At 38.8% G+C, this 16,301-nt stretch overlaps 1 protein-coding gene across 1 annotated transcript in view; it reads left to right on the plus strand.

Annotated features, from left to right (window-relative positions):
- Window positions 1–6,505: 6,505 nt before the first annotated feature.
- LOC139732413 (coiled-coil and C2 domain-containing protein 2A-like) overlaps window positions 6,506–16,301 on the plus strand; it is a 45,367-nt gene continuing 35,571 nt past the window's right edge. The window contains exons 1-9 of the mRNA XM_071643280.1: window positions 6,506–6,645; window positions 6,780–6,786; window positions 7,041–7,088; window positions 9,238–9,312; window positions 10,973–11,153; window positions 12,337–12,458; window positions 12,885–13,007; window positions 14,024–14,119; window positions 14,992–15,316. Of these exons, the coding sequence (XP_071499381.1) occupies window positions 6,506–6,645; window positions 6,780–6,786; window positions 7,041–7,088; window positions 9,238–9,312; window positions 10,973–11,153; window positions 12,337–12,458; window positions 12,885–13,007; window positions 14,024–14,119; window positions 14,992–15,316 (1,117 nt within the window). The remainder of the gene's footprint in view (window positions 6,646–6,779; window positions 6,787–7,040; window positions 7,089–9,237; window positions 9,313–10,972; window positions 11,154–12,336; window positions 12,459–12,884; window positions 13,008–14,023; window positions 14,120–14,991; window positions 15,317–16,301) is intronic.

Raw genomic sequence — 16,301 nt, forward strand, 5'->3', positions numbered from 1 at the left:
CGAGTGGGACTGTTGCACCATTTACAACATCAAAATGCAAAGAGTTCTCACCATGGGAGGGGGACACCCCCTCCCACACTCTTTCCTCACTCCGCTCGCTCTTGCTTGGTCGCGTTTATGATATTCAGTGTAAATATTAAAAACAGGAAGTTTATTTGAATGATACTATTTTATAGGCAAATTGTTCAATAATTACATCAAAGTATACTGCTACCTTAAACAAGTGGGACTGTTTCAAGTCGATTTAAACAAGCAAAAACATGCACCAAATTGCACCATTTACAACATCAAAATGCAAAAAGTTCTCACCGTGAGGGGGACACCCCCTCCCACCCCCTCCCACACCCTCCGCCCCCCCCCCCCCCCCCCCCGCCTTGCTCGCTCCGCTCACTCGGGCTTGGTCGCTTCCCCTCGCATACTAACCCCCACCCCCCAAAAAAGAAGAAATCCTAGCTACGCCGGTGCCCTTTCCCCGCTTGATTTCCCTTAAAAAACACTAAGAGTCTGGGGATTGAGAGCTTCCTAAATTTCAAATGTCTGTCAAAAAAAAAAAAAAAACTCGTTACATTTAATGTCAAAACGCACCCCCCTTGAAAAAAAAGCTGGTGACGCCCCTGTTGTCTGGCTGTTGTAGTCTACTCAGCCATGATGTTGCCTGCACATCGATCTTTCTGTTGCTAATTTAATGTAAAAAGATATATTATTGTCTGGCTGTTGTAGTCTACTCATCCATGATGTTGCCTGCACATCTTTCTATTGGTAAATGTAAAAAGGTATATTATTGTCTGGCTGTTGTAGACTACTCGGCTATGATGTTGCCTGCACATCTTTCTATTGGTTAATGTAAAAAGGTATATTATTGTCTGGCTGTTGTAGACTACTCAGCCACAATGTTGCCTGCACATCTTTCTATTGCTAAATGTAAAAAGATATATTATTGTTTGGCTGTTGTAGTCTACTCAGCCATGATGTTGCCTGCACATACATGTTTGCAAAACCACTGTTTATTTGGTTTATTTTTTAATCAACAACGAAATATAATCGGCTCGATATAAGACACGTACATTACTAATGCATGGCGTCGATTGTTGTTCTGCAACAAACGAAATTTTGCCGAAGAGTACAGAATTAATAAATGTATATTTCCTGCGATTGGAGGAAGGTTATGTTGGAGATAATTTAATGTTTTGCTATGGCCTGTGAAAATGAAAACGAATGAAAGATGAAGAGGGGAATTCTGTAATTTTTGATCCCTGACCTTACAACGAGCACCACCCTTGTCTACTGAGTATATGACTTCCCCGACCTGCAGCTCACCCCAACTCCACCCACCTCACCCCCACAAAAAGTAGGACCTATACCAGACAGCTCCCCAGTATTGAATAATTATTTTCAAAACGCACTTCTACACCATGTATCCCTATTATGTTCACGTTGTTGGCGTTAAGAAGGGTGCACGTCACGAGACAGACACCCACGAGTCATACAGCCCACAAGTTATACAGCTCACAAGTCATACAGCCCACGAGTCATACATCTCACAAGTCATACAGCCCACCAGTTATACAGCCCACGAGTTCGACACTGAGTGAATAAAGCCCACGAGTTCGACATCAAGTAAAATAAGCCCACGAGTTATACGGCTCACGAGACCGACACTACGCACAAAAGGCTCACGAGACCGACAGTAAGCAAACAAAGCCCACGAGACCGACACTACACTTAAAAGGTCCACGAGACCGACGCTACGCATACAAGGCTCACGAGACCGACATTACACAAACGAGGTTCACGAGACCGACACTAAGCAAAGAAGGCCCACGAGAGAGGGAGCTTTAGATTTTCGACGCGCGGACGTTCAAAGGAAAAAAACATGTTCTGAGCTTGCGCAGTAGCGCGCGTAAAGCCAATCTATTTTTAGCTTGCGTCGCCTGAGTTGTTTACTACGCGTACTGGGTTATTTTCACGTCCGCACAGTTTGCGACGTAGAGAGCTTCTTCATGCACTGATCATATGGGGGCGCGATTTCATTTTTTATACGTTGCGTCCCAGCGTAATCTAAAGCTACTTTTCCACACGACGCAGGGAGAGGAGAACGTCCAGCGCCAGCGTCAGCTCAAACGTCCGCGCGTCAAAATCTAAAGCTCCCTAATAATATACGGCACTGGACCAAAGAGATTTTCCGCACCGACAGGATGAACAGCGCCACCTATAGACCAATAAATTGTATAGGGTGTCCTGATACTTAGCATAGGAAGATATGAGAGTTGGAAAAGAAGAGTTGCCATCTCCGGCAGGGTGTAACCTCATCAGTTGCCCCCCCCCCCCCTCCCCCCTCCCCCCTCCCCCCCCCCCCCCCCTGAAATGATCAGGATCTTTAATTGTGTTTGCATGGGTGTTTGTTTGTGAAAAAATGAACAAAGTACAGTAAAAGTGTATAACAGATCTTTCCACAGTAAACCTGCGAGGGTGTTGAATTAGTATTAATTAGAAATAAAAATAACGTAATCGCCTATTAAAGTAGCGTAAGGGATTCGGAAAAAATTAGATGCAACCATGAAAACAGCTATTGTATTTCACGAAAAATGTACTGTTTGGAGGAGAATAACACAAGCCACAAATTGAGGTGAATCCCTGCGATATAAAACGTTTTAATCAGTAGCATTACATTACAGTTACAGAGAAAATTACAAATAGATCTTACTGCAAAACTTCCATGCAGGAGGGTAGCAAATCTAAAATAGAATAAGTAACTAGTGAATCGGGAGAGAGAAAAGGTAAAAATTATATCCTGTCCATCTTCTAGCTACAAAACTGGGAAAGCCTATTAAAATAGCACGATGGCATTATCAAAACTTTAAAATTAATCCGTACATCGTTCTTGCCCTCTTTTTAATTCATTTGTGGGGTTTTTGTTTTTGTCTATTTTTTTTTTGGGGGGGGATGAAGAAAACTAATTCTTCTATTTTTTTTGGGGGGGGCATGAAGAATACAATTCTATTTTTCTACGTGATAACAATGTCGCTCCCACACTTGCCCCCCTCCCCCCCCCCCCACCAGAAGTATATGTAGAAATACATGTTTGATATCGTTCATTAAAATTTACAAATTACAACCGCCAGTATGTAATTTTTCCGTTCATGGAACACCCTGTACAGGTGATTGACATGTAGATGGCGCTGTTTATCCTGTCGGTCTCGTGGGCCTTCTTTGCCTACTGTCGGTCTCGTGAGCTTTCTTTGCTTAGTGTCGGTCTCGTGAGCCTTTTTAGCTTAGTGTCGGTCTCGTGGGCCTTTTCTGCCTACTGTCGGTCTCGTGGGCTTTCTTTGCTTAGTGTCGGTCTCATGAGCCTTTATTGCTTAGTGTCGGTCTCGTGGGCTATGTTTGCTTAGTGTCGGTCTCATGAGCCTTTTGTGTGTAGTGTCGAACTCATGGGCTGTATGACTCCTGAGCCGTATAACTCGTGGGCTGTATGACTCATGGACCTATTATTGATGTCGGTCTCGTGGACCGTATGACTCGTGGGTGTCGGTCTCGTGGGATGCCCCCGTTAAGAATAGAGTAAAGACAAGTAAAAGGAATTGTAAGGGTTTCACCAAAGAAGGAAGGAAAAGAAGGAAATAATTTATTGCGGAATAAGTAGTTTCACAACTCTTTCATAACACAGCCGCATACAACCATATTCAGATCATTAAAGCTATTACATTTTCATTTTTGCCGTGAACTACACAAGAGAATGTTAGTCCTATATTTGCCATTGTATAATAATCATGATAACAATATAGTAATAAATATTTATCTTTTTTTTTGTAGGAAGCCTGCAGAGAGCACAGAAACCATGTGATCTAAATCGGGTGTCTTGTAGAAGCAAGTCGTATGGCTGAGACGAACACACATATCAAAAACAATTACGAGAATTTTACACTAAATGTCAGGGAGCGAAGAGACCTAACGGGGGTGGGGGTGGGAGGGGGTATCCCCCCTCCCATGGTAGGGACTTTTTGTGAAAACAGAGTACAAAAGTCGCGTTTATAGAGCATTTAAAAGCACATTTCTAGGAAATTAAACATAGTGAAAAAATTAGTGCGAAGGACTATGATCATCACATGGAGGTACATTTTACATGTGACCGAACGGTGTGAGATCCTCGGCGAGGGAGCGAAGCGACCGAGCAGGGGGAGGGTGTGGGAGGGGGAATACCCTCCTCCCACGGCAAGGACTTTTTGTAAAAACAGAGTACAAAAATCGCGTTTATAGGGCATTTAAAAGCAAATTTCTAGGGAATTAAGCGTAGTAAAACAAAAATCACCGCAAAGGACTATCATCATAACATATGAAAACTTTTCATTTTACTGTATGTACGGGCAGAGCGAGCGAGCCACTTTTACTTTGCCACTTGCCTGAAATGTATTCATGATCGCATTGTTCGAGCCATAAAAATTATTTTTATATTGCTAAAATGCATAGAAGAAAGGGAAAATGTAAGCCACAGGCATGTTACGGGGCACACTCGAGGATGCGAGGCTACCATCTATACACTAAATTTACTCATAAGTAAATATCAGTGTATGGATATTATAATGTATGTTTATAATGAATTATGATTTTTGCATTTTGCATTTTTGCATTTTCAGTTATGAAATTGACAACTTTCTGGACAAGAAAAGTTCCTTATTGTTCATTTGGTCTTTAAACAATTGATTAATTATTTGTTACAGGGGGCACTTTGAAACTTGTTTTGCGCCCCCCCCGGCGCCCTTGATTAAATAGGGGCCTACGTTTAGGCCTATTTATTTTTTCCCCGTCTGAGAAGATGGCTGGATAACCAATAGTCAATTACAGTTGCATTATAGCTGGTGTTCTATGTACTTTAAAGTACTAGTAGTACATGTGAAGAGTTTGATCCCAAACGGGTAATTTTTTCTATTTCATTTAGTTGGGGCCTACATGGTCCATCATTTATAGTAGTAGACAATCTATGTAAACTTTTTTTTTCAGCAATACCTCACTAATTTTTTACACGATTGTAAGGAATATTTTTGAGGTTTTGACATACGAAGTTAGAACATCAGATTTTTAAAATCATTTTCACTGTTTTAAGCAGCGTTGATTTAGGATCGCATGTTCGAGTTTGATAAATAAATAAAATACCATCTATGTTCCGTGATAAACACGAGTTTAGTACGAATCCTTTTTATGAATTAAGCGCCACCATACTATCAACATTCTTGGATTGCGATGGCGGAATGTCTGGCATCCGAGCTGCGTGAAAACGGTAAAATCTGGGGTAACACGTAGCGTTATGATTTGAGTTAATCCTTGCTTAACTCATAAAAGAAATAGATTGCATAATAAGTGATTATGATTCTGTTTGTGCCGTGTTAAAAACTGCGCAAACGGGGACTTAACTGTCCGAACATAAATGCCTAACTACGATGTAAAACAATTTTATTACACAGTCCCATACGGAGACATCTATGTGAGTACAAGGATCACACGTTACTCGCGCGTGATCCGATTATGCAACTGACATTCGTACAATTTTCGCGTGACTATAAATGGTTAGAGCCATTGCTAGACCTAACTAGACACTAGTTTGTTAACAGTGTCTACTTCCTGACTTTGAGTTTGATAAACTGCTCTCTAGAAAACAAGCCTGTGTGTCTTCAGTTCAGGTTGTTCCACCATTTATTTAGCAGTGATCAGTAGGAATTGTATTTCTATGTCTGATTTAACGATCTAACTTTGTAACTAAGTTTAATTTACAAATTAAACTTGTAGACCTTAAGGGGCATAGCTAGGGCCTACTTTTTTTTGTTGCTACGGTTCAACAACAACTCCCTTCAATCACTTGTCATTTAATCAAAATGGAATTCATATGATTGATAGGTCTAGACTATCCAAGATACTCTTTGTCTTTGAGTAGGATTGATTAGAACTCTGTTGAAGTATCAGTGGAGGCAAAAAATGGGTTCATAATAAATCTAGAAAACCCGGTCAGTGATACATAAGTCCATTGATGCATGGCATGATCTGGGCATTTTTATTTTGTTTTTATTTAATTTCATCTGTTTACAGTGTTAAAGAATATGATGCATGAATGAGGACAAGACAATGCATACATCCTACTGAGTGGAAAAACCAGAGTAAAGCCCAAGTTCTCTCTGAGGGGAAGACAAAACAAGAAGTCATCATGTCAGAGTGAGTGCAGTAGCCATCAAACTAAAATTTTTCATAGCCAGAAGCCAGATAGTATTCTATGTTTTGCCCCCAACCCTTCCAATATGAGCATAATCACACACTTTGTACCTTAAAATGTCAATGATTTCTCAAATGTGCCATCCATCGGCAACTTTGGAATATTGTAACCACACAAAGTCAGTCTTACAATTGTATGTCAGAAAAATATTGAAGAAAGAACAATCACATACTAAATAGACATCCATGCTAGTCAGATACAGTCCACATCTCATAAATGTACAAGCCAAAATTTGTTTTCCTAGGTATGTTGAACACCGATTGCATTTGTCTGTTACTTGTTGACAGAACGTTCAGAGAAAAGATTCGCCAGAGACGGCGTAACATGCGGGAGAACACGATGGACTCCACTCTCCTTGCAGAGGCGGCCTCTTCTCCACAAAAGCAGCAGGCAGGAGGTTGAGGTAAATATCCACTCATCAAACATTAAATTTCAGCAATAATCATTTGAATTTCTTCATGACTTGTAGGGTTGCGAAATGAAGTAGCTTGCCAGAGTAGGTTGTGATGTGTCATTGTAGCGATAAAGTAAATTTCAAATTCAGAATCACTCTTCACAAGTATTTATACCTGGACAGATGGATGAGATATCATCGGAGAAATGTGTATGTAGTTTCTGTGACTGAATTACTGTTTAATGCTATTCTGTTTACATTCTTTTGTTATTGAGAATATTGAGAATGGTATCTTTATTCATCTGCATGTATCATGACTTAAAAATTATTTTTCCATTGAGTCATTGCTAAATACTTAACAAGATTTTTGTTATATTTTATTTGCAGAATTTATCAGCAGCAGACGGTGGAGTGGATGAGGACATGCCTGCTGATGTGAGTTGCTCTGGAATATCTTGAATCTAAAGTTTTTTTTTTTTTTTTATTGTTCCATATTCCACATTTCAACAAATACATAAAACATAAACATCACAATACAAAAGCCTGGATGAATTGTCACGTACAGCTTATAAGACAATAAAACATGTGAAATATGAGGAATCTACATAGAAGCATTGCTTGTAGGGTGTAGATTCCCAGATGCGGATGTGAGATTATTTCTTACTTGGGTATGTAATTAAAGGAATGACAATTTCTGAATTGGAGAAATATAAACGCCAAAAAGTAAAAAGAAAAAGAAAAAAGAAAACAATGAAAACAATGTCCGCGGCACAGACTTCTTGAGTGTTGCGTGATCACCCGAGCGAGGTACAAGTCAGATGCAGTGTCCTATAGCAGAGATACCAAATGTGTACAGAGGAAGTTCAGGAGATAATACAGAAATCACGAGCGAGGCACATGTTACATAATCGATAATGTCAGTAATGTGAAGTATGAACAGAGAATATCGAGGAGGATTGAAGAATAGCTATAGATATGAATTCAGAAAAACTAGTTTAAGTTTATGTTTAAATGAATAAAGAGACTGAGATTGGATTATTTCTCTCTCCAACTCATTCCAAAATTTAGGTCCTGTAGTGGTTATTGTTTTTAAAGCAGATACGGTTCGTACAGGAGAAAGATGAAAAGAATCTTTTTGTCTAGTAGGGTAAGAATGAACTTCAGTATTTTTGACAAACATCGAAGAAAACACATCAGGGAGACCACCTGAGTTTAATTGATACATAAATGACCCGATATTAAAATGATATAAATCCTGGATCTTAAGTGTTCTACTGGAAAAGAATAAGACATTAGTGTGTTCGAAAAATGTGGCGAAGTTAATTATCCGTATAGCTCTTTTCTGTATCAATAATAAAGAATTAAGTCTAGTTGTACAGCAGTTTCCCCATGCCAGGATTCCATAACCTATATAAGGCAAAAATAGAGTAGAATACAATGAATGCAGAACATGTTTAGGAAAAAACTGTTTTAACTTATACATAACACCTACATTTTTTGATAATAATTTATGCAAAGAATCAACACGAACTTTCCATGTCAACTTACAATCAATATAGAGACCAAGGAATTTTATATATTCCACCTGGTTCAATTCTACGTCGTTTACAACCAACTTACACGGTAAAATATTGAAGTATATATATATATTGAGGTAAAATATTGAAATATAAAGTGTAACTAGACTTAAAAGCCTATCTGCTTGATAGAGTGTTACTGCAGAGTACTGAGTAAATGAGCAAACTAGTGTTTGAAGAGAACAGATAGTCATGCAAGGAAAGGTGGGACAGCTGTGCAGTCACTTTTGAATTCTATAATCTAAAGTAAGGATACAGGATTAGGATGGGCGTATGGAGTGGGTTGTTAGACTTGAATTTTTTTCCACCATTGCACATGTTATCTGTTCCCTTTAACTCTTCACCTTTCACATTACATACAGAAAATGTATATCCTCTCATGTATTTGCCATAGAATTCATTAGAAGATGATTACAATTTTTCTGTTTCAGGAAACGATGAATTTCAATAATTATCTGAGTCACAGTGTTCATGGACATTTCTGCTGCAAACTTGAAGAATGAGAAATTTCAATTGAATTTAATAGTTCCTACACACACTGAAGCCAGTCATTCTTCCACAGCTTGAAAGGCTGATGGGGGTGTGGCAATGTGGACCAAACAATATGCCACCTTGGCCTATTCCACATCTCAAAGAGGACAATTAGATTTTCTTGTAGTGGCCCAAGTGGGCAAGTCAGAATTTAAAAGTGTCCCTCTTAATCTGTCTCCCTGACTCCCTCTCTCTCTTCCTCTGTCTGTAGGTATTTATCTATCTGTCTATCTATCTATCTATCTATCTATCTATCTATCTATCTATCTATCTATCTATCTAATTGCTGTATATATCTATCCATGTAGTATGTATGTTTTTATGTATGTATGTATCTATCCATCTATGTATCTGTCTATCTATCCATCTATATCTAATTGCCATATCTGTATGTATATCTACCTATCTATCTATCTATCTATCTGTGAATCTACCTATCTATTTATCTAATTACCATATTTATCTATCTCCCACAGCCCCTTGAAGAGCTCCAGCATGCAGAGAGTCTGATGGAGAAACTCACCCAGGACAGAGAGTCCAAGAAAAAAGAGGTGAGGGCGCCCTCATCCATTGCTAACATATCTAGTCAGGCTTACAGATGCAGCCTTCCCATTATCCACACGAAATCCAGTCCAAATATAAATCAATCTGATAAAGAAAAAGTAAAATTTTACGAGTTTAACGGTAGAAAATTTTACTGAAATCGGATGAAAAATAAGGAAGTTATGAAATTTTGAAAGTTTTGATAATTTCTCAAAAACAGATCTTGTACAGTGGGTATGTATATGCAAATGAGTGAGCTAACCATGTCATACCCTCACAATTTTCCATTGATCGTGTACAAACAAAAAATGATGAAAATTCAATGTTTCTGCTATTGAAGTCTGAAACATGACGTTATTCCTGGTTGAATAACTTCAGGATAGTGATCTGTTAGATATATGAGGATTTGAGCCTCGGGCATAATTGTGTTTGAATGAAAAACTTGAAATTTCACAATTTTATGTTAAAACTATCTGGTACTGTAAGTTGTGAGGGAATGACATGCTCACTTTGCCATTTGCGTATTCATATTAACTGTTCAAGAACTGTTCCCCCCCCCCAAAAAAAAAAAAAAAAAAAAAATAGCGAAACCTCGCAATGTCATAACTTCCTTATTTTTCACCTGATTTCGATCAAACTTATACCGTTTAACTCGTCATATTTTACTCTTTCTTATAAGACTAACTTATATTTGGACTGGATTTCCCCCTTAACCTATGGATGGCTACTGTATTATTGTGAGGATGTAATGAAGAAAAAAGTTACAGACCTTCTGGTCTTCTATATGACCAACAAATATCAAATTTGGTTATCTATTTTTTTTTTTTTTTTTGTATTCAGTTAATAGTTATGAGGGAGTGGGATGAAGTATGTATTTGCTTTTATACAATGTTTGAATATATTTTACTGTTTGTACTATAATTTTTCAGTGTTTGTGTGTATTGGGCCCCATGAAAGTATAGAATCACTGTGATAATGAATCTTTAATGGGCAATCCATTCATTTTCTAATCTTTCTTTGATTCAAGTATGATTTATTTATTGTTCCGTGCATTTTCAATATGTGTGAATAAATAAATAAACAAACAAATTAGCCTTCATTTTTATTTTCTGCAGATTTGCAGTTGCTTTTACAGGTGAACTTCCAGCTCTCTATCATTTTAGATTTACGTAAGATGCAAGTGACTTCCACATTCAGTGTGCTCGGTAATTGTTATGACAGAGTTAATGGGGAAGCTATTGCACACATTCATGTGAATTCATTGCATGCAGAATGTTTAGTGATTGGTGGAAGTGGGAAGAAAATTTCACAATCTGTTCAAAATGTTTACATTTTGTCTAATTTCATGCACACTGTCCTTTCAAGAGTGGATTTTGAGAACTGTCCTACTTGTAGAAGGAGTGTGAAGAAAATTAAAGGGAATGTCGCAATCTTCATTTTTATAATGAAGAGTACACATTCCCTCAACAGGTCACAGAGATGTGTGAAGTCAAATATATTAATTGGGCACACTTTTTCTGTATTAAAAAGAAGAAAACAAGTTATGTAAAATTCTTTTCACACTTTTTGAAACAACTACAATAATACCATTGTGACATCGCAAACTCTGATAGGTCTAGAGAGCAAGTTTGACTTTCACCCTTCTGTTGTACTTTGTCGATGGCGTAGCTATTTGCATCCTTGGAACCAGCTGAGGAGGCAGAGTCTCAGGAGCCACCAAAGGCCCGGCCCAGAAAAATTCCTCCTCGGGACAAGGCTGAGATTCCCACCATTCCTGAAACGGGCTTTGAGGAACCGGAGGAAGAGGACAAGCCAAAACCCAAAAAGAGAGCGGGCAAGGGGAAGAAAGGCAAGAGCTCCTACCACATTTGCTGAACCAGAGCAATAATATAATGTTGTTACTGTATTCAAGTTGTAAATATGAAAGCATATATAGTTGCTTTCTTCTGCATAACAAAAACAAAAACAAAAAACCATTAAAACACTAACAATCACTGACACTAACACAAATACCAGTACTAACACAAACACTAACACATACACTGACACTGACACTAACATAAACTGTGACACTAACACAAACACTGACACAAAACATTAACACTAATGCTATCACAAAAATACAAAAAAGAGTACAAAAACCTTACATGAATTATGAGACATTACTGTCCCTGGTCTGGGGGTTGTTTGTGACCATTCTATGCATACATCTTGCTCAATCTTATCATTTGTGACCCTCTACAACAAAAGGATCCTAAAGTCGCTGACGACTGAGCCGAGAAAATCGAGTTTGAAGTCAGATCATCAAAATCGGTCAAAACGATTTTATTTTTGTTTTTGGCATAATTTCGTAGTCTAGTGTATCGTCTATCATCTGCTGAAATTTCGAAGCTAAATGATAAAAGGAAAGGCAAGAAAATAGCGATTTTCTGGGCCATGATTTTTCCGACTTTCAACGGAACAGAAACGTGTCCGAAGATTTGGATTTAGCGCTGCAGCTAGACTCCGCCCCTAGCAACGAGGGAGTGATCTTATTGGTCATTGCATGGCATCCTCGTTACTGATTGGTCTTGCTAGACCGCTGACGCTAAGCTCGAATGAACATCACAGAGGTTGCTAGGAGCATACCTTCTGTTGTCAAGCGGTGAAAGCTGTCTTACATCCCCTTGATCATGGTAGCGTCAGAAGGAATACTTTGAAGGCGGTTTTCTCGAAATGCTGATTTCCTAAACCACTCGACATGCGCTAACAAAATCATGGATATATCCGCTACCGAGTACTTGTATGAGTCGTGTAATACATGAAATTAAAGTGGAAGAGTAAGGGAATATTGTCATGTCATTTTCAAGAAATGGTCCTCCCCGACTTTTGGATCCTTTTGTTGTAGCGGGTCACATTTACATTGTATGGACATACAGGTACTTTTGTGTATGTTTATGGATACCAGAGAATATGTAGCATCATCGATACTTTGTCTAGAGTATTATTGAGTATTTCAAGGAACCAGTGTGTTTGTATCCATTCCATTTCAGAGCAACTAAACATGGCAGCAGCGGTTGAGGCAGCAAAGGCCGGAGTGCCCTCAGACCAGGCTGCCACTAGCCTTAATGCCACCATCAGAGAGAGGATTCGCAGGAAAATAACGGAGGCTAAGGTAAAGAAATGTATTTAATACCCTAATATGAAACACATTAATGGATCAAAGATGAGTCAGAGTAATGAAGTAAGAGTAATGCAGTTTTGAGTAAGAGAATCTTGCCCTTGAGAGCAGGCAAAGGATACTGCCCTTGCCAGTAAAAATGGTGCGCATGACTGTATAATTTTTGTGTTCTAAAATAATCAAGATATGAAATGTAACTTATGACAAATAACAAGATATTGTCTTCTAGCTTTCTAATCAAATTATAGAGGTCTTGGCCGTCACTGACAATTCTTCTGCATCAATTTGGTGTATTCACAAACTCTTTGTTTACAATAGAAGAAGGAATCCATGAAACTTCCTAGGAATGATAATGTGCTGTGCATTGATACAGAATATGTACACTCATGTTTACCTTCTCTCCCTGAATGTTGAATGCAGGAGAAAGCTGAGGAAAGTATGAAGGATGAAGTGGCGCGGGATCCAGACAAGGACTTGCCTGCCAGGAGGTTGAGAGGGTTAAGGGCCAGGGATATGGCCACAAGATTTGACGAACCCTCACTGGTACAGCTGATTAGTCTATTAACTCACTGTATACTGCTACTTCTACTTCTTCTTTGAAGTCCTGCTACAATGAAAATGAAAGCACAAGAAGGAAAAGTAGAGGAAAAGATATCAGTGTGTGTTTACATGTTTATAAGGTTCTGTTAGTAGTTGGAAATTTTTTTATGTGCTTGTTTCTGATCTGTAGGCCTATTGCTTTGCACTATTAAGGTTTTCTACTTTCTTTTTTATTAAATATATGTTTTTTATCTTAAGTTCTGCAGTGATATTCTCCCTAGGTTGAAGCTATGTGGAGGTTTTGTTCAATAGTGCATCATTTAGCTTTTAGAAGCAGCATACAGATTCACTGTAGTAGTTCCAGTAGAATACGAATAATTGAAACAACGACGAGAAAATTTCTGTTCCCCTCATTTCTGACCCATTTGTACATTTCTGTATGAATTCTTTCTATATTTCTTTCTGTACGAAAAACATGTGAATTGATTATCTCTAAAAGCTCAAGCTCTTAGCTCCGGAAAACCTGCATCACTGATGTCTCATGAGCTCAGGATGCCATGACTTTTTTTTCCCCTATGTGATCGCTCAACTGTAACATCATTGTGATGTCATTTTCTGAAATCACATTATCGTCTCTATCTCCATTTATAAACATTAGTTTCTTAAATGAAAGAAAGATATTGTTCAAAGGGGTGAAGGTTCAGGTGTGAGTTTCTTCACTTTGTCTCCCTCTACAAATTAAATTTGTTAAGATTGCAACTGCTGCTCTGTAAATTAACTGCTGCTCTGTGAATTAACAAACATGTCAGAAAAAAAGGAACCAGTGGGACTCAAGCTAGTTAGACTAGTAGGACAAGTCGGATTAATTAGGTCAAATTAGGTTGCAAGTCAGTCGTAGATGTGTACTGATCCATTTAGAGTTAGTCGTGGGAAAAAAGTATGACTATCATTGACAGTAGGAGCAGTTTGCTTAATATATATAGTTTTATAGAAATGATTTTCTTTTGCTCTCGTGTCAGCTGACAAAGGAGGAATTGGAGGAGGACAAGATGCTGAATGAATCCATCGTTGCCAAGTCAAAGTGGAGGGCAGCCTTCAAGCAAGTCAAAGCCAAGGTAGAGAAGTGACATTGATAGAATCCAGGCCTTTGATGTGGTATCTGCCATCTACTGTTAAAAATCTCTTTCCATTTCAGTGGAAATGTCTATGAAACTGAGGCTTTAAACTCATCAAAAGGGTGCAGAAATTCTACAAATAAGATGGTATGTAAAACCCCAAGGAGTAGAGAAAGCACAATGATTAGCTGCTGCTGATGATGGTAAGGCTGATAATGATGGCAGTTGTGTTGATATTGTGTATTTTTGCTGTCTTCGTAATATATGTAAATGACTTTGGTTTGCTACCATGCCTATGGATAATAGCAAAGATCAATTAGGATTAATGGTATATTTTGTATGTAATGCATGCTGCATGTGTTCATCATGGCTTGTAATACTCAAAACTTATCCAGGGTTTCCATGTGCAACATGACATGTCAATACGTTAACTGAAACAGCTCAACTAGAGCATCAGAGCCAGAATGGTTGTCGTCTTTGAATGGATTTTGGTGGTAGCTGGTAATTCTTCAAGTGTAACTCTTGTCAGGGTGTGTGGCCTGGGATGATACTAACACTGACTGAGGAGAAGGATATCAAGATATTGGCAGTCATATCACACAATACAAGGAGGGTGGTGGGAAACACCTTCCTTTATTCCAACAACATCTCAATAAAGAAGGGTTCTCTAGTGAAGCATGCCCAGAAAGCTTCCTTGTCACGAGCGAGCAAAGCACAGTAGGTTCAGCAGATTTATAATAAATGCAAGTACTCTGCAGGTCATGTAGACTCTGATCACAGTTTTAACTCTTTCATTTGTTACCATCTCATGCACAACGTTACTGCATGTGATATTAAAAGCATATTTGTATCTTTCTTCTCCCCACTGACAGCAAGCAGCTCTCCCCACTGAAGAGGAGGCATTTGACTTCTTCACCCGCAGCTACGACCCGGAACCCGAACCCGCGGAGATCGCCTCCGAACCCCCCTCAGAGGACCAGCCAGGCCCCAGTACCGGTAGGGATGCAGGCAAGCTGAAGCCAGTCAAAGAGGATGAGGAGGAGGCAGAGGAGAGCAAGCCGCTACTCTCAGAAGTCTTCGTCGACAAGGAGGCGTGGAAGTTGCAGCCGTCGCAGCTGATGCCTGCGGAGTACGTACCCCTTGGCCTCAGGGAAGACAGAGAAAAGGGATTCTTCTTTGTACCTAGCATCAAAACAGGTAATTTTCTCACTAAAGCCAGCATAACACCTCCTGTATCATAGTCCAGTGTCACAGAAATTCTTTGCAGAAACAAGTATTCTTGGCATTACTGTGAAAGTGGATACTTTTGTGGGACTAATTTGTGCTCTTGGCTGGGTAAGATAAATATCACCTGTTTTTTTATTCTGTGGAATCAGGACATAAATTGTTGGAACAAATTGCCTCCAGAAATATATGTGTGCTTTTATTTTCACACTAGCTTCTGGTTTGCGCAAAATGTGCGAATGTTTCCACACAGCAAAAATTTCTACTTGTACAATTTCTGGTTTTATTTGCATTATTTGATGCTTGAAAATAATATGAGAGTTCTATCCATTTTATAATTGATAGAGAAAATACTGTTGGCATAATTCCTCACCAAGCTGGCAGAATATTGTGTTGTCTGAAAGTAGTTTTCCATTGTCATATGAATTGAATTGATGGAATTGATTTGTTTTTGTATGACCACTGAGGAAGCGTTGAATGCTTATAAACATGTGACCATGGGACCAACAGCCTTAGGTCCCCCTTGGAAGAAGTCGGCAGTGAGGATAAAGTGCCTTGCCCAGAGACACGACCGCTGCAGCCAGGGGACTTGAATCAGAAACATTGTGATGATTGATAGTTTTTGGCTTTATACACTGAAACGCAACAGCCCTGAATTCTATACTGGCTGTCTAATCCCAAACCAAAGATACTTAGTTCAAATCATGCGTAATGCATACATCCCAGCACACTTCACCCAATGTTGTCCTGCAACCGGGTATATAGAATGGGTAGTCAATAATGATGGGGTAATAAGAAGGTATTAATGGCAATGCTCTTTGGAAAAAACAAAACAAAACAAAACAAGTGCTTACACGTAGGAGACTTCTGCTGATGTCTGGGACCATATCATTGTTTTCATATGAGTGATAATTTGCATGAATGATTTTTTTTTTTTCTAACTATGTCATTGCTACTC

The sequence above is a fragment of the Diadema antillarum genome, unplaced genomic scaffold (genome assembly GCF_040938485.1).
Source record: "Diadema antillarum isolate AM-2024a unplaced genomic scaffold, OU_Dant_1.0 scf00000024, whole genome shotgun sequence".
Classification (NCBI taxonomy): domain Eukaryota; kingdom Metazoa; phylum Echinodermata; class Echinoidea; order Diadematoida; family Diadematidae; genus Diadema; species Diadema antillarum.